Source organism: Phyllobates terribilis, unplaced genomic scaffold, assembly GCF_046119375.1.
Source record: "Phyllobates terribilis strain yellow unplaced genomic scaffold, ASM4611937v1 Scaffold_3__8_contigs__length_932513732, whole genome shotgun sequence".
NCBI lineage: Eukaryota > Metazoa > Chordata > Amphibia > Anura > Dendrobatidae > Phyllobates > Phyllobates terribilis.
In genome coordinates this window covers 836,536,476-836,558,992 of record NW_027362763.1, presented here as the reverse complement: position 1 = coordinate 836,558,992, position 22,517 = coordinate 836,536,476, and the positions used below count along the sequence as shown (strand labels likewise).

General features: G+C 41.9%; 1 protein-coding gene across 3 annotated transcripts in view; it reads right to left on the bottom strand.

The window, feature by feature from the left end:
• The window catches only part of RALGAPA2 (Ral GTPase activating protein catalytic subunit alpha 2), a 330,418-nt gene that overhangs the window by 158,361 nt on the left and 149,540 nt on the right, over window positions 1-22,517 (bottom strand). For all 3 annotated transcript variants that reach the window (XM_073672456.1, XM_073672457.1, XM_073672458.1), the window contains 3 exons: window positions 21,846-21,965; window positions 6,951-7,009; window positions 5,781-5,889 (listed from right to left, as the gene is read on the bottom strand). In XM_073672456.1, coding sequence (XP_073528557.1) covers window positions 5,781-5,889; window positions 6,951-7,009; window positions 21,846-21,965 — 288 coding nt within the window. The remainder of the gene's footprint in view (window positions 1-5,780; window positions 5,890-6,950; window positions 7,010-21,845; window positions 21,966-22,517) is intronic.

Here is a 22,517-nt window from a genome sequence, read left to right as displayed (position 1 = left end):
TAAATAAATAAATAAATAAATAAATAAAAAAATCGCAATTTTGCTGCTGCAAATGTCGTAAGCAAAATGCTTTAGCTAAACAGATACAAATCCAGAATCTCTTATGGTTCTCTTTTGCACCACACCCCCATTGTGTGTGTATTAGAAATTACAGCAGAGAATAGGAGACAGTTGCACACACATCTCTGTGGAGAAAGAGAACATATTTACAGTCTCAGGGAGGGTAGAAAAACAGGCTGTAGAAAAAGGGGAAAGGTGCATAAAAAATAAATATGTGCAGGATAAAAGCTGTGCTGATACATGACAGGAGGCAGCACCCTGGATACACACAGATCTCATATCCAGCCTATATTACTTGGAGAGACACTCCATAAGATAAAAATATGAAACTTTGATCAAACTGCATATCAGGGTATCTAGAATAAAGGAAAACATATCTATTGCAGATTTATTAAATAAAGGTAACCACTAACCTAAGTAAAAATCATATTAATTCACAACTTAATAAGAGGGGGTATGAGTATTCCCTCTTAAAATAATACATGTCACAACATTATGGTAATAGGTGTCTACCATCTGGGACCCCAGTATTGAACAAAGTGGCATATAAAGTGGCACATATAAAAAAAAAACAAAAAAAAAAACATGATTTTATGTCAACACCCACAACAATTTAAAAATATTATATAGTCACATATTACATATTAATATGTATATATTAATACATACAGTCAAGGCAGAAATTTTTGGTACCCTTGAAATTGTTCCAAAAAATTATTGCAATCACACATGTTTATTTCCTTTGTGTATATTGAAACGACACAAAAATATAAAGGGGAAAAAAAAAGGCAAATTGGACATAATTTCACATAAACCCCCAAAAATGTGCTGGACCCTCACTTAATATTTGGTTGCACACTCTTTGGAATAAATAACTGCAATCAATCGCTTCTTATAACCATCAACAAGCTTCTTACACTTCTCAACTGGAATTTTGGCCCACTCTTCTTTTGCAAACTGCTCCAGGTCTCTCATATTGGAAGAGCGCCATCTCCCAACAGCAATTTTAACATCACTCCACAGTTGTTTAATGAGATTTAGATCCAGACTCTTTGTGGGCCACTTCAACAAGCACCCAGAAATGGATGGAAACAAAAGCACTGGATAGTTTTGAAGTATGTTTGGGGTCATTGCCCTGCTGGAAGACCTAGGACGCAAAAACAGCTTTCTGACACTGGCCACTACATTGTGACCCAAAATCTTTTGGTAATCTTTAGATTTCATGATGCCTTAACACAGTCAAGGCACCCAGTGCCAGAGACAGCAAAACAACCCCGAAACATTTTTTTATCCTCCACCATATTTTACTGTAGGTACCAAGTTCTTTTCTTTGTAGACCTCACTCCATTTTTACTAAACAGTAGAATAATGTGCTTTACCAAAAAGCTCTACCTTGATCTCATCTGTTCACAAGAGACTCTACCAGAAGGATGTTGGCTTACTCACGTACATTTTGTCAAAATGCAGTCTAGCTTTTTTATGTGTCTGTGTCAGCAGTGAGGTCCTGGGTCTCCCACCATAGAGTTTCATTTCATTCAAATGTTGATGGATAGTTTGTGCTGACACTGATGCACCCTGACCCTGCAGGACAGCTTTAATTTCTTTGGAACTTGATTGGGGCTGCTTATCCACCAGACGATCCTGCGTTGCAACCTTTGAATTTTTCTAGGTCGTTGCCATGGTGTGTAAACTTCTTGATTATGTTGCAAACCGTGGACAAAAGGAACATCAAGGTCTCTGAAGATGGACTTGTAACATTGAGATTGTTGACATTTTTCAACAATTTTGATTCTCAAGTCCTCACACAGTTCTCTTCCCCGCTTTCTGTTCTCAATGCTTAGTGTGGCACACACAGACACTCAATGCAAAGATTAAGTCAACTTCTCCCATTTTTACCTGGTTTCAGGTGTGATTTTCATATTGCCCACACCTGTTACTTGCCACAGGTGAGTTTGAAAGAGCATCACATGATTGAAACAATGTTGTTTACCCAGATTTTTGGAAAGGTGCCAACTATTTTGTCCTGTTCATTTTTGGGGTTTTATGTTAAAATTATATCCAACTTGCCTTGTTTTCTCGTTTTTTGTGTAGTTCCAATACACAAAAAGGAAATAAACATGTTTACAACAACACTTGTAATTGCAACAATTTTCTGGGAGAAATACTTCATTTTCTGAAACAATTTCCAGGGTGCCAACACTTTTGTCCATGGTTGTATTATGTAACTACACTATATGGAAAAATACAGGAGCACTCGGCGACCTCATTTTGTAACTCTACGTGGTCCCCATATCGTGACTGAGTTCCTGTGGTTCCTAAGCGATTCCACTTCTCAGTTACACTACTGTGCTGATGGTGGAATATTTAGGATGGAAGAAAGGTCATGAACGAACTACAGTAGTTACAATACTGACGTCCTATTACAGGACCACGTTGGTATCAGTGAGTACTTTAGGAGGACCGATTATTTGAAAGATGTTAGTAGAGGCAGACTGCGTAGCAAGGGGCTGGTTGTTATACACTTGTGGTAATGGCATTGAATGAAAAACTTAAATTCAGTGATTAAAAGATGAGACAATACTTTTCTCCATATAATGAATAATCATACGTTTTTTTATACTCTCGATCATTTTTGAGATTGTGTCTTTCCACCAGCCTCATCTACTAATGGTTGGCAGATGCCTGTGTACACGAGGAAAAAGAACGCTGAGAAAAGGATGTTCTGTGAGGTTAGTATGAGCACAGAATACCATATGAATTCTGAGTCCTCCCTCAATGAAATCGAATAGTCGCACACAAAAAATATATTGAAGGGGTTTTCCAAACTTAAAGGAGATATCCGAGACTTTAAAAAAAAAAAAATCTGCCTAAGCACTCACAGGCAGGTAGTTGCTATCTGCCTGCTGTGCCTGGCGCGTTCTCCGCCGGCACAGACTTCTTATGACGCCATGTCAACAGAGCAGCAGTTTCTTTTCCTGTTGACCAGTTGGGACTATAGGTTTCATGCTGATTGACAGCCGGCTGCCCTGCTTTGTTGAGAGGGAGCAGAAGAATCTCTAGCAGGAGCGATCAATGACCAGCACCGGGTACAACAGGCAGGTAGTTGCCGCTGTTAGCAACTACCTGCCTGTTAATACTTAAGCACATTTTTTTGGATAGTCCCGAATATCCCCTTTAAAGGGAACCGGTCACGTACTAGTTGCTATGTACACTGCCCCCATAGCGTTGTTAGTGATGCAATGTGCATCACCAACAAGCTGTTTTCTTGAAAATCGGTGGTAGTATAATGATTTTATAACGTTTTATATACTTCATCTTACCTGCTCGTATTCAGTCACAGGGGTGTGATTCTCAGATTCAGTCATGGGCGGTCGCCGAGTTCAGTTAGTGCTGGCGCCGCTCATGACATTTGAATACTGCTCCTGGCAAGCGCTAGGTTTGAGGGGTGCATGCGCATTTGCACACGTCGGGCCGCCGGTCCGGCGTGTGCGCACTGAGGCTGTGTGATTACCAGCTTCAGTGCGCACGCTCTGTGATCTGTGGCTCATGGCGCGTGCGCGGTCAATGTATCGTGCGGCCACCGCTGCAGTGTCACTGCGCATGTGGTGACTGCAAGATATATTAACCGCGCAAGTGCCGGGAGCCACAGATTACAGAGTGTGTGCACTGAAGCTGGTAATCACACAACCTCAGTGTGCACGCGCCGGACCGGCGGCCCGACGTGTGCAAATGCGCATGCGCCCCTCAAACCTAGCGCTTGTCAGGAGCAGTATTCAAATGTCATGGGCGGCGCCAGCACTAACTGAACGCGGTGCCCGCCCATGACTGAATCTGAGAATCCCACCCCTATGACTGAATACGAGCAGGTAAGAAAGTATATAAAACGTTATAAAATCATTATACTACCACCGATTTTCATGAAAACAGCTTGTTAGTGATGCACATTGCATCACTAACAACGCTATGGGGGCAGTGTACACAGAAATTAGGACGTGACAGGTTCCCTTTAAGATATTGCTGACCTTTCCGAAGTTGGTCATCAGTATCAGATTGGTTTGGTCTGACTTGGGGCACCAACATCAATCTGCTGTTTTTAACTTCAATGGCACCAGGATGCAAACAGTGAATTGCAAAGCTCTGTTCATTCCCCAACCAGCATCTATTGAAGTGAACAGGAGCGGAGCCGCAGCTGTGCTGTTTAGTTCTGGTCAATGTTTACATCTGGCCACTGTCAGACTGGAAAAGAACTGAACGGGGGAAATACCGGGTACAAAACTGTTCTGCTACTGATGACCTATCCTAATTGGATATGGACAAAAATCCGTATTCTTCAGTAATTGCAGGTCATGGAGCGTTGAGTGTGAATACAATTGTTTTGACCCCATGTACCATACATATTGTTGCTTGCACATCACCCAGTTACATGGATTGATAATCCGCAGACAAAAAGTGTACATATAAACAGTGCAAGAAAAAATAGGAGGACTAGACAGACAACCTGGTATGAAGTGTAAAAATAAATTTTATTGAGTTAGAATATTAAAAAGGTTAGTAAAGACAGTACACAAGGTGGAAGCAAAACTGGAAACATATAACAACAGTTTATGGCCCTAAATATGGGCAGTTCAAAAGACAGATTTTATTGTACTAGCTCCAGGTGGATCTAGAAAAATACCCTATCACACACCAGTAAAGTCATAGTCTCCCGTTATTGCACTATGCCCCAATAGCCTCAAACATTTCACAAAAGCCTGGGTGGCTAGTGAAAGACACACATAAGGGCTCAATGGCCCGTCATGTAAAATAAGGGCGCAGATGCGCAGGAGAAATCAAGACAATAGTCTAAAAGGTAGGGAGGAGAAACCACATGGAGCAATGTGATATCCAGTATGCTTACCAAGGATTAAAAGGCACTCCTGCCCTTGAGAAAGCAGACGGTTGTGCCGCGAAACGCACGTCGGGCACATTCCTTTTCCTACCTGCCTTTTAATCCTTGGTAAGCATACTGGATATCACATTGCTCCATGTGGTTTCTCCTCCCTACCTTTTAGACTATTGTCTTGATTTCTCCTGCGCATCTGCGCCCTTATTATACATGACAGGCCATTGAGCCCTTATGTGTGTCTTTCACTAGCCACCCAGGCTTTTGTGAAATGTTTGAGGCTATTGGGGCATAGTGCAATAACGGGAGACTATGACTTTACTGGTGTGTGATAGGGTATTTTTCTAGATCCACCTGGAGCTAGTACAATAAAATCTGTCTTTATAACTGCCCATATTTAGGGCTATAAACTGTTATATGTTTCCAGTTTTGCTTCCACCTTGTGTACAGTCTTTACTAACCTTTTTAATATTACAACTCAATAAAATGAATTTTTACACTTCATACCAAGTTGTCTGTCTAGTCCTCCTATTTTTTCTATGCTTTATTGACAGTTTATGGTTTTTATAGGGGGGGATGTGCTGACCAAGTTTGGACAGTGATCCACCCCTCTTTTGAGTATTGCTCTTTTTGGTCATGTTTTGGAGTCTAATATAAACAGTGCAATCAGCGTATAAATGGACGTTTTGCTCGTTTGTCTCCATGTTTACATGGGTCAATGGTCAGGAACGAGTATTCTTATGAATACTCTTATCACCCCCTATAAATGGTCTTTTAGCTGATACCAGTAATATATCCAACCTGTTATATCCTTAGAAGAGAGCAGTGAATTAATTACCTTTAGTGTTACTCCAATAACATTAATTGCATCGATAACCTTTGGATGATTGGTATTCTCTACCAGCTCTTCACAGATCCATAGCCCAAGACAACAGATTGCAATGCACCTTAACACATAAAAAATATCATGATCAATAGTCAAGACAGTACAAGGTAAGAAACTGGTGTAATTGACTGATAATGATATTCTTAAATGAGTCTTACAGCAAAAAGCAGGAGTTAAAAGCATGATCTACAGACTATAATCAGCATGTATATATCCCTGTATTTTTGCAGATCAGAAGCTTTAAATATTCGATCATCTGTCAGCAATCAATAAGATGATGGTGCAACCATCTCCTTTACAGACTGGCGTGTGCACTAAAAAGGTCCCCGACATTCAAAGCCAAACAAACTCTTATGTACCCAGTGTATACCAAGAGTCACGTCCCATTAGTATAAAAGCTACGCCAGTGTGCATCAACAAAGCTTTTTATCATTCTTCGCTTTCCTATGCAGAGGGGCACATTAGAAAGGTGTACACCTTGGAGTGGTACGCCTCTACAGTGTCTTATGTGTGACACCAGAGGCTAAGGTCCCCATACTCAGACTAACGTCAGCCCAACGGGCCTGTATTGGGGGGTCTGGCAGACAGTTTAATGTGTATGGGGGCCCCCAGACTACCCCCGACTGGTGACGTCAGTGGATAGGAGGATCTGGCATGTCTGATTTAAGACTGCCTTTTGGTCTGTGATATAAGCAACCACCAGAAAAGTTTGGCAGCGGCTCTCAGAGAACACAGGAGTGCTCGGCTATGCACTGAGTATCGCGGGTGCTCGAGTGACATGTTCAAGGCCCCACAGCTAATAGACAGACACAGAACATGCGGGGATTGCCTGACATACACGAGCAATCCTCGCAGGTTTTGTGCCTGTCTAATAGCCACGAAACATGCGGCCGCGAGGACTCGAACAGGTCACTCGAGCATGTCACTCCGTGTATACCTGAGTACCCTGACCTTCACTGTGAAATAGAATTTACTAATAAGTCTACTTTTAAATTTTGGGTCAACATCCTATTTAAAGGACATGGAAAATCACCTAGTGTGTCTCGGATCAGGAGAAAACAAGAGAAAGGAAAAAAAAAGTCTCAGTATCAGTGCAACCTCTTAAAAATGTTATGATTTTACCTTGATGCTTCATTCGGCTCCTCCCTGGCATTCTTCAGCAAAATGTCAACCAGAAAACACTAAGCAGAAAACAAAGATTAATAATATTATGGGTATTGTTCAAGCCACAAAATAGGCAAATAAGTCAAAATCCTCCACCTGTTTGGAGCTATAAGTATTTATCACACTCACATCATCAAAACCTTAGTTACCACTAAATTAAAATAGTGCCAGCTAAGTACGGCTAATCTCATATGTGCAGCCCATCTGTCTGGAGACTCCAGGAAAACAAACGGATTAATACAGAAAGGAGGTATCAGAAGGAGCAGCAAATATGAAATTACCAGTACATATATTGTGCCATTCAGTAGCAGCCATACCATCAATTACTAGAAAGTAATTAAATAATTATTTAAAGGGCATGGACACCTTTGAACGTGATTTTTTTTTAACTGTAGTGGTTCACTTTAGATAATAAAATTGCACAAAATTTACGTTTCACATCTTTATTTCTTCCCAGATATACAGTTCACAATCTGATAAGAATTTCATATTTTTCTCTTGTAGGAATGTCTCTCCCAGTAATATAGGATGGATAAGAGGTCTGTATATCAGCAGGGTGCTGCTGTCTTAATTAGCCGATTTCAGCACAGCTTCTATCCTGCACTTACTGTATTTCTTCTTCATGCATTTTCCTCATTATCTACAGCTTGATTTCTCAGTCCTCCCTAAGACTGTAGATGGTTTCTCAGTTCTCTACATTTTAGAAATCTTTACAACACCCTCCCCTACTAGCTGTTATTTGTTGTACCAGGGAGGGAAGAAACTAGACAAAGGAAGGGGAGAAGCGGGAAAAGGAGCACTGAAGGATTTGTAAAATGTTTGCATAGCACTCAGATGATCAGATATACACACACGTGATCAAAATTGTTGGTACCCCTCGTTTAATGAAAGAAAAACCCACAATGGTCACAGAAATAACTTGAATCTGCCAAAAGTAATAATAAAATAATCTATGAAAATGAACAAATGATAGACATTGCTTTTCAACCCTGTTTCCACAGAATTAAAAAAAAAATGAAACTCATGAAATAGGTCTGGACAGAAATGATGGTACTCTTAACTTAATATTCTGTTGAACAACATTTTGAGGCAATCACTGCAATGAAACGATTCCTGTACCTGTAAATGAGACTTCTGCACATCTCGACAGGTATTTTGGCTCACACCTCATGAGCAAACTGCTCCAGTTGTCTCGTGTTTGAAGGTTGCCTTTTCCAGATGGCTTGTTTCAGCTCTTTCCAAAGATGCTCAATAGGATTTAGGTCAGGGCTCATAGAAGGCCACTTCAGAATAGTCCAATGTTTTCCTCTTAGCCATTCTTGGGTGTTTTTAGCGGAGTGTTTTGGGTCATTATCCTGTTGCAAGACCCATGACCTGTGACTGAGACCAAGCTTTCTGACACTGGGCAGCACATTTCTCTCTAGAATCCCTTGATAGTCTTGAAATTTCATTGTATAGTGCACAGATTCAAGACACCCTGTGCCAAATGCCGCAAAGCAGCCCCAGAACATAACAGAGCCTCCTCCATGTTTCACAGTAGGGACAGTGTTCTTTTCATGATATGCTTAATTTTTCCATCTGTGAACATAGAGCTGATGTGCCTTGCCAAAAACTTCCATTTTTGTCTAATCTGTCCATAGGACATTCTCCCAGAAGCTTTGTGGCTTGTCAACATGTAGTTTAGCAAATCGCAATCTGGCTTTTTTATGATTTTTTTTCAACAATGGTGTTCTCCTTGGTCATCTCCCATGAAGTCCAGTTTGGATCAAACAACGACGGATGGTGCGATCTGACACTGATGTTCCTTGAGCTTGAAGTTCACCTTTAATCTCTTTAGAAGTTTTCCTAGGCTCTTTTGTTACCATTAGTATTATCAGTCTCTTTGATTTGTCATCAATTTTTCTCCTGCGGCCACGTCCAGGGAGGTTGGCTTCAGTCCCATGGATCTTAAATTTCTGAATAATATGTGCAACTGTAGTCACAGGAATATCAAGCTGCTTGGAGATGGTCTTATAACCTTTACCTTTAACATGCTTGTCTATAATTTTCTTTCTAATATCCTGAGACAACTCTTTCCTTTGCTTCCTCTGGTTCATGTTGAGTGTGGTACAAACCATGTCACCAAACAGCACAGTGAGTATCTGTAGCCCTATATACAGGCCCACTGACTGAATACAAGATTGTAGACACCTATGATGCTAATTAGTGGACACAACTTGATTTAACATGTCCCTTTTGTAACATTATTTTCAGGGGTACCATCATTTCTGTCCAGGCCTATTTCATGAGTTTAATTTTTGTAAAAAGTTCTGTGGAAGCAGGGTTGAAAAGCAATGACTGACTTTCATTTGTTCATTTTCATAGATTTTTAATTTATTATTACTTTTGTCAAATTTAAGTTATTTCTGAGACCATTGTGGGTTTTTCTTTCATTAAAAGAGGGGTACCAACAATTTTGACCACGTGTGTATAGACAGTTCGCAGCACCAAAATGGTTACATTTTTAATGAAGGCTATTTAAAAGATTGCTAAAATTTGCATTTAGGAAGAAAATAATATAAAATATCTGTGCAAAGGTATACACAGCAGTTAATGTAATTTATCATGTGACAATGCAATAAATGTTGAAAGGTTGGAAATTCTGACAAAGAACAGATGCCTAATAGGGTAGGAGAACTTAAACAAGAAGACATCTTTGATTAAAAAAACAGTTTTTTACTAAAAGAATAAATATATACACACAAACACACACACATATATATATATATATATATATATATATATATACATACACATACACAAACACACACGTATGTGTATGCATGTATGTATGTATACACGTGTGTGTATATATCTATATATACCGTAAATACTCGAGTATAAGCCGACATTTTCAGCACATTTGTTATGCTTAAAATGCGCCCTTCTGCTTATACTCGGGTATATACTTATATATACTCGGGTATATACTTATATATAGTATATACCGGCTGTGGGTGTTGCGGTGGTGGAGAAGCGGGCACAGGCAGTAGACAGCTGCTGCAGCTACTATGTGTGCCCGCTATTAAAGAGAATGATATTCACTTTTCCCCACGTCCATGGGCGTGGAGAAGAGTGAATATTCATTCTCTTTAGTAACGGGCACAGAGAATCGCTGAGCCGCAGCAGGAGCTGCTGACTGTGTGCGCTATTAAAGAAAATGACTATTCACTCTTCTCCACAACCATAGTCCTAGCATGGAGACGAGTGAATATCCACGCAGCTCACCTCGGCGTCTGAGGACGCATGGCAGTGACGTCATGCACTGCTCAGATGCTGAGCTGAGCTCCTGCTGGCAGAACAGGACGCAGCGCTGGAGCAGAGGGAAGGAAGGTGAGTAGGTGTGTTTATTTTTTTTTTCATGTGTGCAGTGAATTGGGGGCCATGTATACCAGGATGGGGGCCATGCATAGCAGGATTGGGGGGAATGAGGAGGCCATGCATAGCAGGATTGGGGGGAATGAGGAGGCCATGCATACCAGGATTGGGGGGAATGAGGAGGCCATGCATACCAGGATTGGGGGGAATGAGGAGGCCATGCATACCAGGATTGGGGGGAATGAGGAGGCCATGCATACCAAGATTGGGGGGAATGAGGAGGCCATGCATACCAAGATTGGGGGGAATGAGGAGGCCATGCATACCAAGATTGGGGGGAATGAGGAGGCCATGCATACCAAGATTTGGGGGAATGAGGAGGCCATGCATACCAAGATTGGGGGGAATGAGGAGGCCATGCATACCAGGATTGGGGGGAATGAGGAGGCCATGCATACCAGGATTGGGGGGAATGAGGAGGCCATGCATACCAGGATTGGGGGGAATGAGGAGGCCATGCATACCAGGATTGGGGGGAATGAGGAGGCCATGCATACCAGGATTGGGGGGAATGAGGAGGCCATGCATACCAGGATTTGGGGGAATGAGGAGGCCATGCATACCAGGATTGGAGGGAATGAGGAGGCCATGCATACCAGGATTGGGGGGAATGAGGAGGCCATGCATACCAGGATTGGAGGGGATGATGGGGTCATGCATACCAGGATTGGGGATGATGGGGCCATGCATACCAGGATTGGGGATGATGGGGCCATGCATACCAGGATTGGGGATGATGGGGCCATGCATACCAGGATTGGGGATGATGGGGCCATGCATACCAGGATTGGGGATGATGGGGCCATGCATACCAGGATTGGGGATGATGGGGCCATGCATACCAGGATTGGGGATGATGGGGCCATGCATACCAGGATTGGGGATGATGGGGCCATGCATACCAGGATTGGGGATGATGGGGCCATGCATACCAGGATTGGGGATGATGGGGCCATGCATACCAGGATTGGGGATGATGGGGCCATGCATACCAGGATTGGGGATGATGGGGCCATGCATACCAGGATTGGGGATGATGGGGCCATGCATACCAGGATTGAGGATGATGGGGCCATGCATACCAGGATTGGGGATGATGGGGCCATGCATACCAGGATTGGGGATGATGGGGCCATGCATACCAGGATTGGGGATGATGGGGCCATGCATACCAGGATTGGGGATGATGGGGCCATGCACACCAGGATTGGGGATGATGGGGCCATGCACACCAGGATTGGGAAAATTTACCAGTAGCTGCTACATTTCCCACCTTCGGCTTATACTCGAGTCAATAAAGTTTTCCCAGTTTTTTCGTGGTAAAATTAGGTGCTTTGGCTTATATTCGACTATATACAGTACAGACCAAAAGTTTGGACACACCTTCTCATTTATAGATTTTTCTGTATTTTCATGACTATGAAAATTGTACATTCACACTGAAGGCATCAAAACTATGAATTAACACATGTGGAATTATATACTTAACAAAAAAGTGTGAAACAACTGAAAATATGTCTTATATTCTAGGTTCTTCAAAGTAGCCACCTTTTGCTTTGATGACTGCTTTGCACACTCTTGGCATTCTCTTGATGAGCTTCAAGAGGTAGTCACCGGAAATGGTCTTCCAACAATCTTGAAGGAGTTCCCAGAGATGCTTAGCACTTGTTGGCCCTTTTGCCTTCACTCTGCGGTCGAGCTCACCCCAAACCATCTCGATTGGGTTCAGGTCTGGTGACTGGAGGCCAGGTCATCTGGCGTAGCACCCCATCACTCTCCCTCTTGGTCAAATAGCCCTTACACAGCCTGGAGGTGTGTTTGGGGTCATTGTCCTGTTGAAAAATAAATGATGGTCCAACTAAACGCAAACCGGATGGAATAGCATGCCGCTGCAAGATGCTGTGGTAGCCATGCTGGTTCAGTATGCCTTCAATTTAGAATAAATCCCCAACAGTGTCACCAGCAAAGCACCCCCACACCATCACACCTCCTCCTCCATGCTTCACGGTGGGAACCAGGCATGTAGAGTCCAACCGTTCACCTTTTCTGCGTCGCACAAAGACACGGTGGTTGGAACCAAAGATCTCAAATCTGGACTCATCAGACCAAAGCACAGATTTCCAGTGGTCTAATGTCCATTCCTTGTGTTCTTTAGCCCAAGCAAGTCTCTTCTGCTTGTTGCCTGTCATTAGCAGTAGTTTCCTAGCAGCTATTTTACCATGAAGGCCTGCTGCACAAAGTCTCCTCTTAACAGTTGTTGTAGAGATGTGTCTGCTGCTAGAACTCTGTGTGGCATTGACCTGGTCTCTAATCTGAGCTGCTGTTAACCTGTGATTTCTGAGGCTGGTGACTCGGATAAACTTATCCTCAGAAGCAGAGGTGACTCTTCCTTTCCTGGGGCGGTCCTCATGTGAGCCAGTTTCTTTGTAGCGCTTGACGGTTTTTGCGACTGCACTTGGGGACACTTTCAAAGTTTGCCCAATTTTTCGGACTGACTGACCTTCATTTCTTAAAGTAATGATGGCCACTCGTTTTTCTTTACTTAGCTGCATTTTTCTTGCCATAACACAAATTCTAACAGTCTATTCAGTAGGACTATCAGCTGTGTATCCACCTGACTTTTGCACAACACAACTGATGGTCTGAACCCCATTTATAAAGCAAAAAATCCCACTTATTAAACCTGACAGGGGACACCTGTGAAGTGAAAACCATTTCCGGTGACTACCTCTTGAAGCTCATCAAGAGAATGCCAAGAGTGTTTTCAGAACAATAACAGTAAGAACATGGAAGAGTCCAGGAGCCATTTGGTGAGCTGCATATCCTGCTACATGTTCACAGACTTGCCAGTGGAAAAGCCAAACTTCACATGCCAGAAATGCAAGCTTGTGTCCCTGTTGGAGGAAAAGTTGCGAAATCTAGAAGAGAGGTTAACTACCTTGAAAATCATTAAGGAAGGTGAAGAGTTCTTAGACAGAGCAGAATTATCTCTTCATGATTCAGAAAGAGAAGAAATTCGAACTGCACCTGAGGAAACAGAGGAATGGAAGCATGTGACCCACAGAAGCAGGAGGATCGAGAGGCAGTCAGCACCCATACTGCTCAGGAACCAGTACCAGGCTCTCACGCAGGAGAACCATGAAGAAATACAGCAAAATAAGACTTTGCCAGCAATGAATAACCTTGTAAGCCCTCAGAATCCTCCTGGATGGAGAAAGAAGAATGTTGTGAAGAAAAAACGGAGAGTGGTGGTCATGGGGGATTCCCTGTTAAGAGGAACAGAGGCCGCTATCTGCAGACCAGACATAACCTCAAGAGAAATGTGCTGTCTTCCAGGAGCAAAAATTAAAGATGTGTCTGACAGGATATCAAGACTCTTCAGACCTACAGATCACTACCCATTCCTGCTAATACATGTGGGGACAAATGACACCGCAAGAAAGGACCCGGAAACCATCTGCAGTGACTTTGAAGACTTAGGCAAGAAAGTGAAAGAATTGGGAGCGCAGGTGGTCTTCTCATCCATCCTCCCAGTGGATGGCCATGGAACAATGAGGTGGAATAAGATTCTACAGGTGAACAACTGGCTACGTCGATGGTGCAGTCAACAAGGATTTGGATTTCTGGATCACGGAATGAATTACCTATACGATGGACTACTTGCTAGAGATGGGGTGCACCTTATGAAGACTGGAAAACATGTATTTGGAAGTCGCCTTGCTACACTCATCAGAAGAGCTTTAAACTAGAACAATGTGGGAAGGGAAGCAAAAGGCCAGAAAAAGCCATACAGCTGACAAATACTATTGAGATCTCTGCTACTGGAAGTGGAAAGGAAAAACTAAGACAAAACAATTTAAATAATAAAAATATGGGAGGAAGAGAAACCAATCACAAACTAAAATGTTTTTATACAAATGCACAAAGCATGGGCAACAAACAAGGAGAATTGGAACTACTAATGCAGGAAAAGAAATATGATGTCATTGGAATCACTGAAACTTGGTGGGACGATACACATGATTGGAATAAAAGGCTAAAAGGATACAACTTATTTGCAAGAAACAGACTTGATAAACGAGGAGGAGGTGTCGCATTGTATGTTAGAAAAGCGTATATCTGCACAGAGATTGAAGCTTCAGAGACTGGGAGTTCTGTGGAAACTGTTTGGGTAAGAATACAAGGAGAGAACAACGGAAAGGACACCATTGTAGGCATTTACTACAGGCCACCTGGGCAAGCTGAAGATATGGATGAACTCTATGTATCAAATGACCAAGTTCTCCAAAAAATATGACGTAGTGGTCATGGGAGATTTCAACTATCCAGACATTTGTTGGGAATCTCTCTCAAGTAAAACTAACAGGTCAAGCAAATTCTTATCCTCTCTTGCTGACAACTTTATCTTCCAAAAGGTAGGGGAGAAAACAAGGGGATCTGCTACTTTGGATCTAATCCTTATAAACAGGGAGGAAATGGTTGAGGAGGTAAAAGGTGGCTGGGACCCTAGGAGGCAGCGATCATGCTATTATAGAATTTTGGATAACTAGAGGAGGAAGACATGCGAAGACTCAAACTTCAAGGTTAGATTTTAGAAAGGCAGATTTTAAGAGACTCAGAAAGAGAATAGGATGGATCCAATGGCTGGATGTCCTTAAGGACAAAAATGTCCAGGAAGGATGGGAAATTTTTAAAAATGAGATTCTCAAAGCACAATCGTTAACAATCCCGAAAAGTAGGAAGAATGGGAAGCATTTAAGGAAACCAGGATGGATGAACACAGAACTTAAACACATGCTAAAAAGAAAGAAAGAAATGTTTATTAAATGGAAAGAGGGAGGCATATCTAAAGAAGATTATAATGCAGTCTGCAGATCCTGCAGGGCACGTATCAGGTTAGCTAAAGCTGACAATGAATTAAGGCTTGCAAGAGATGTCAAAAGCAATAAAAAGAATTTTGGGGGTATGTCAAAAGTAAAAGAAAAGTCAAAGATGCTATAGGATTTTTACAGGATGAAAATGGAGAAATGGTAAGAGAGGATGTTGAGAAGGCCGAACTTTTTAATTTCTATTTTGCATCTGTTTTCTCTCAGAAAGAAAATGTAACATCAACTGATCTTCACTGTCCTTTTAAAGGAATAGAAGAATCCAAGTTATCTGTAAACAGAAAGATTGTGAGGGAATATTTAGCTAACATAAATGAGTTCAAGTCTCCAGGTCCAGATGAATTACACCCCAGAGTACTGAAGGAGATCGTAGAAGAAATTTTAGAACCACTCTCCATAATCTTTGAAAATTCTTGGAGAACAGGAGAAGTCCCAGAAGACTGGAGAAGAGCAAATGTTGTTCCTATCTTCAAAAAGGGGAAGAAGGTGGACCCAGGGAACTATAGGCCGGTGAGTCTGACTTCTATACCAGGAAAGATCTTTGAACAAATTATTAAACAACATGTATGTAAGTACATGGATAAGAATGAAGTGATTAACCAGAGTCAGCATGGGTTTGTAACTAACAAGTCATGTCAGACTAACTTAATTTCCTTCTATGACAGAATCACTGACTGGGTGGATCAGGGAAATGCTGTAGATATAGTATATCTTGACTTCAGCAAAGCATTTGACAAAGTATCTCACACCATCCTTATTGAAAAAATGACCAAGTATGCAATGGACCAGGCAACTGTTAGGTGGATTCATAACTGGCTTAGTGATCGGACTCAAAGGGTGGTTGTAAATGGCTTCACATCCAGCTGGATAAATGTCTCAAGTGGGGTACCACAGGGCTCCGTCCTGGGACCTGTATTGTTCAACATCTTTATCAATGATTTAGATGAAGGAATTGAGGGTAAACTGATTAAATTTGCTGATGACACAAAGCTAGGAGGGATAGCTAATACTAGAGAAGAGAGAGAGAGGATTCAAAAAGACCTAAATAAACTGGAGCAGTGGGCAGCAAACAACAGAATGGTTTTTAACAGGGAAAAATGCAAAGTACTACATCTGGGCAATAAAAATGAAAAAAGCATATACAGAATGGGAGGAATAGAGCTAAGCAACAGTACATGTGAAAAAGACTTGGGTATACTAATAGATCATAGACTGAACATGAGTCAACAGTGTGATGCAGCAGCAAAAAAGGCAAATACAATTCTGGGATGTATTAACAGAAGCATACAGTCTAGATCACGTGAAGTCATTATCGGTCTTTACTCCTCTTTGGTCAGACCTCATCTGGAATACTGTGTACAGTTTTGGGCACCACATTTTAAAAAAGACATTGACAAACTGGAGCAAGTTCAGAGAAGAGCGACCAGAATGGTGACTGGTCTGCAAACTATGTCCTATGAGGAACGGTTGCAGGATTTGGGAATGTTTAGCTTGCAAAAAAGAAGACTGAGAGGAGACTTAATAGCTGTCTACAAATATGTCAAGGGCTGTCACATTGTAGAAGGATCATCTTTATTCTCATTTGCACAAGGAAAGACTAGAAGCAATGGGATGAAATTAAATGGGAGGAGACACAGATTAGATATTAGAAAAAACTTTTTGACAGTTAGGGTGATCAATGAGTGGAACAGGCTGCCAAGAGAGGTGGTGAGTTCCCCTTCAATGGACGTCTTCAAACAGAGGCTGAACAGACATCTGTCTGAGATGATCTAGTGAATCCTGCTTTGAGCAGGGGGTTGGACCAGATGACCCAGGAGGTCCCCTCCAACTCTACCATTCTATGATTCTATGAGTGTGCAAAGCAGTCATCAAAGCAAAAGGTGGCTACTTTGAAGAACCTAGAATATAAGACATGTTTGAAGTTGTTTCACACTTTTTTGTTAAGTATATAATTCTACATGTGTTAATTCATAGTTTTGATGCCTTCAGTGTGAATGCACAATTTTCATAGTTATGAAAATACAGAAAAATTTTTAAATGAGAAGGTGTGTCCAAACTTTTGGTCTGTACTGTGTGTATATATATATATATATATATTTATTTTTTTTTATTTATTTATTTTTTAAATGTTATTTTTTTTTTGTGTGTATACATGTATGTATGTGCGCGAATATAATATATATTATATACAGTGGGGGAAATCGGTATTTGATCCCTTGCTGTTTTTCTAAGTTTGCCCACTGACAAAGACATGAACAGTCTATAATTTTGAGGGTAGGTTAATTTTAACATTGAGAGATAGAATATCCCCCCCAAAAAATCAATAAAATCACATTGTATAAATTAGATACATTTATTTGCATTTTGCAGTGAGAAAAAAAGTATTTAATCCCCTACAAACCATTATGAGTTCTGGCTCCTAATCAACTTGTTACCTGCATTAAAGACAGCTGTCTTACATAGTCACCTGTATAAAAGACTCCTGTTCACAGACTCAATTAATCAGTCAGACTCTAACCTCTACCACATGGGCAAGACCAAAGAGCTTTCTAAGGATGTCAGGAACAAGATCATAGACCTGCACAAAGCTGGAATGGGCTACAAAACCATAAGTAAGACGCTGGGTAAGAAGGAGACAACTGTTGATGCAATAGTAAGAAAATGGAAGAAATACAAAAAGACTATCAATCAACATCGATCTGGGGCACCATGCAAAATCTCACCTCATGGGGTATCCTTGATCACGAGGAAGGTGAGAGATCAGCCTAAAACTAAACGGGGGGGATCTTGTTAATGATCTCAAGGCAGCTGGGACCACAGTCACCAAGAAAACCATTGGTAACACATTATGCCTTAAAGGTTTAAAATCCTGCACAGACTTTTTGAGCCACTCCTTAGTTGCCCTGGCTGTGTGTTTCGGGTCATTGTCATGCTGGAAGATCCAGCTAAGACCCACCTTCAATGCTCTCACTGAGAGAAGGAGGCTGTTGGCCAAAATCTCACGATACATGAACCCATTCATCCTCACTTCAATAAGGTGCAGTCGTCCTGCAGAAAAGTACCCCCAAAGTATGAGGTTTCTCTCACCATGCTTCACGGTTGGGACAGGTTCTTAGGAGTTGTACTCATCCTTCTTCCTCCTAACACGGTGAGTGGAGTTAATACCAAAAAGTTCTATTTTGGTCTCATCTGACCACATGACCCTCTCCCATGCCTCCTCTGGATCATCCAGATGGTCATTGGCGAACCTCAAAAGGGCCTGGACATGTGCTGCCGTGAGCAGGGGGACCTGTTGTGCCCAGCAGGATTTTAATCCATGACAGCGTAGTGTGTTACTAATGGTAATGTTTGAGACTGTGGTCCCAGCTCTCTTCAGGTCATTGACCAGGTCCTCCCGTGTAGTTCTGGGCTGATTTCTGGCCACTTTCAGAATCATCCTTACCCCACGAGAAGACATCTTGCATGGATCCCCAGACAGAGGAAGACAGACAGTCGTCTTGTGTTTTGTCCATTTTCTAATAATTGTGCCAACAGCTGTTGCCTTCTCACCAAGCTTGCCTATTGTCCTATAGACCATCCCAGCCTTGGGCAGGGCTACAATTTTGTCCCTGGTGTCCTTAGACAGCTGTTTGGTCTTGGCCATGGTTGAGAGGTTCGAGTGAGATTGATTGTGTGGACAGGTTTCTTTCAGGCTATGTGCCCACGATGCAGAAATGCTCTGGATTTTTTCCTGAGCGTTTCTGCATCTCCCTGGCAGAAAAAACGCATGCGGATTGTACATGTGTTTTTCCTGCCAGGGACATGCGGAAGTGAAGCGTTCTTCACATGCATTTCTGCATGCGGGTTGACAAGCGCTTTCCAAGCGATTTTAGCATCACTTGGAAAGTGGTTAACAACTTGGTCACACTATATAAATCCATGCAAACGGCATGGATTTATAGAGTGTGACCGTAAAGAATGGTCAAAAATAAAAAAACAAAATCTATACTTACCTTCTGATAGCCCCCGGAGTCTTTATTCAATCCGTCCTGGCTTGCCGGCAGCTCGCGGGTACACTGAAGGACCAGTCATCACATGACTAAATGACGTCAGCGCAGATCCTTCAGTTCACCGCGATCTGCCGGCAAGCGAAGACAAGCACGCCGGGGGCTATCAGAAGGTAAGTATAATATTTATTTTTTATTTTATTCTTTTTTTTACAGGTTCTATGGTACCCGGGTCCGGAGGAGAGTCTCCTTTCCTCCAGACCCGGGTACCATCCGCACATTAAAACGCATGGAATGCGCATGTACAGATCCAGTGATGCGGATTCCATGCGGTCCAATGCAAGTCAATAGCGGCGAAAACGCAGAGCTTCCGCAAAATAATTGGTAGCGCTGCGTTTTTTTCCCGCATTGATAATCCGCAGCGGAAATTTCCGCAGCATGTGCACAGCACATGCGGATTATCATTGGGGAACATGGCAGGCCTTCTACCATGCGTTTTTTAAGAGTTTGTGCAGCAGAATTGCAGCTGCGGAAACGCTTAAAAAACGAATTGTGGGCACACAGCCTTATACAGGTAACAAGTTCAAAGAGGTGCAATTAATACAGGTAATGAGTGCAGAGCATGAGGGCTTCTTAAAGAAAGACAAACTAACAGGTCTGTGAGAGTCATAATTCTTGCTGGTTAGTAGGTGATCAAATACTTATTTCATGCAATAGAATGCAAATGAATTATGTAAAAATCATACAATGTGATTTTCTGAATTTTATTTTCAGATTCTGTCTTTCACAATAAAAGTGTACCTAAGATAAAAAATGAACATTTGGCTGTTCTACAAAAAATGCAAGCGTCTGCATTTGTCTTTACAAACTCACAATATGTACATTTTTTGAGTATTCAGCATTCCTGTGAATCACTAACCTAATATTTAGTTGTATAACCACAGTTTTTTAGAACTGCTTCACACCTATGTTGCATAGAGTCAACCAACCTCTTGCACCTGTCAACTGTTATTCCAGCCCAGTATGCTTTGACTACATCCCACAATTTTTTGGCATTTGTTGGCTTTGCCTCTGAAACGAATTTTGGATGTCACCCCACAAGTGTTCTATCGGATTAAGGTCCGGGGATTGGGCAGGCCACTGCATAACCTCAATTTTGTTGGACTGGAACCAAGATTTTGCTCGTTTATTGGTGTGTTTAGGGTTGTGCTCTTCTTGAAACACCCATATCAAGGGCATATTCTCCTCAGCGCAAGGCAACATGAACTCTTCAAAGTATTTTAAAATATGCAAACTGGTCCATGATCCTTGGTATGTGGTAAATAGGTCCGGCACCATAGTAAGAGAAACATGCCCATATCATGATGCTGGCACCACCATGCTTCACTGTCTTCAGAGTGTACTGTGGCTTGAATGCAGAGTTTGGGGGTCGTCTGACGAACTGTCTGCGGCCCTTGAACCCAAGGAGAACAATTTTACTTCCATCAGTCCACAAAATGTTTATCCATTTCTCTTTAGGCCAGTTGATGTGTTCTTTGGCAAATTATATCAGCTTCAGTACTTAACAGTGGGACTTCGGGGGGACTTCTTGCTAAGGGATTAGTCTCACACAGGCGTCTTCTAACTGTCACAGTACTCACAGGTAACTTGAGACTGTCGTTGGTCACGTTGGTCATCCTGGTGCTGATCATTGGCTGAGTCTTTGCCATTCTCGAACGACCCATATTTCTCAGGCTTTCAAGGAGAAATGCATGTACAACATGTGCTGGCTACACCCTTAAATAAGGGCCACCTGATTCACACCTGTTTCTTCACAGAATGATTGACCTCACTAATTGAACTCCACACTGCTATTATTTTGAGCACACCCGCTTTCAATTAATCATTTAAATACACAGACTCAAAAACATGAAGATCATGAATGCAGAGTCTGTTGGTTTTCTTAGAATCTACTGCAATAGCTGGTAAATTGTTTGACATGTGGTAATATAATTTATACCAAAAACAGTGATTAATCTGGTTAGTCATATTGGACTGCTATTATTTTGAACACTACTGTATATCATTAACACATCTCCACCTGCATCATGAGTCAACAGATAGAACCATCTACATGTTTCTGGGGGACTCCCTAAGGCTATGTGCCCACGATGCAGAAATGAAGCAGAAAATTTCTGCAGCGTTTCTGCATGTTCTTGGCAGTCAAAAATGCTTGCGGATTTTACAAGCTTTTTTGATTCGTTTTTGCAGCGTTTTTACATGCGGATTTGCCATGCGTTTTTCTAGTGCATTGGGACCTCAAATCCGCATGCAGAAACGCACAAATAATGGAAATGCTGCGGATTTTTGAGCGCATCAAAACGCTGCGGAAAAATCCGCAGTATGGGCATTGAAATTGCGGATTCTCATTGGGGACCATGGGGGACGGATTACCAAGCGTTTCACAAGTGTTTACGCTGCGGAAATTCCGCAGCATATACGGTTGTAAAACGCTATGTGGGCACATACCCTTACTCATGACTATTTGCAATTATTAGAACAGTAAATGTAATGGTGATTCCTACCTTAATGTCTTTGTTGTCTATGATAATGTCACTCGACGACTCCAGCAACAAAAGGTCCTTATAAATGTTTGGGTAGCAAACAAGGGAGCCCAAAATGATCTGTGCCTCCAGACGTGGTGCCTAGGAGATACAGCAGGTTGGTAATTTAATATCAAATACAATAAAAGCTTTTGCATAGGGCTTGTTATAATGATCTCTCAAAGAGCTAATATAGGAAAATAATGACATTTTAAAATGCAAGAAAACATCACATAATAAATACCAAACTGAACTATGTATATAAAATCCACAAGTAGACTACATCATACGGTAGTCAATGGAAGATAACCGGCACTCAACTAAAAGCCTGACATGGACGCAATGGGAATTATTTCCTCAACAGTCCTCTCTACTAACAGAAAGGTAAAGAATGTGGTACGGACGGTACCTTAACTTTGTTTTTTTTCTCCACTCAGTCATAAAAATGTCAGAAAATCACATCTAAGGGATCCGGGACTGTTACTAATCTCTACAAGAGGCCTCCCATACTCTACTAAGCACTGTAATAACTTTGCATTAGGAAGTGCAGAGATCTTCAAGTCCAAGTTACAGAGGTACAATGCTCAATCAATTGTGGCAAGCCTTCTAGTAATGGGAGTTTCTCCAGCACCATACAGTACACTGTCATCTCTT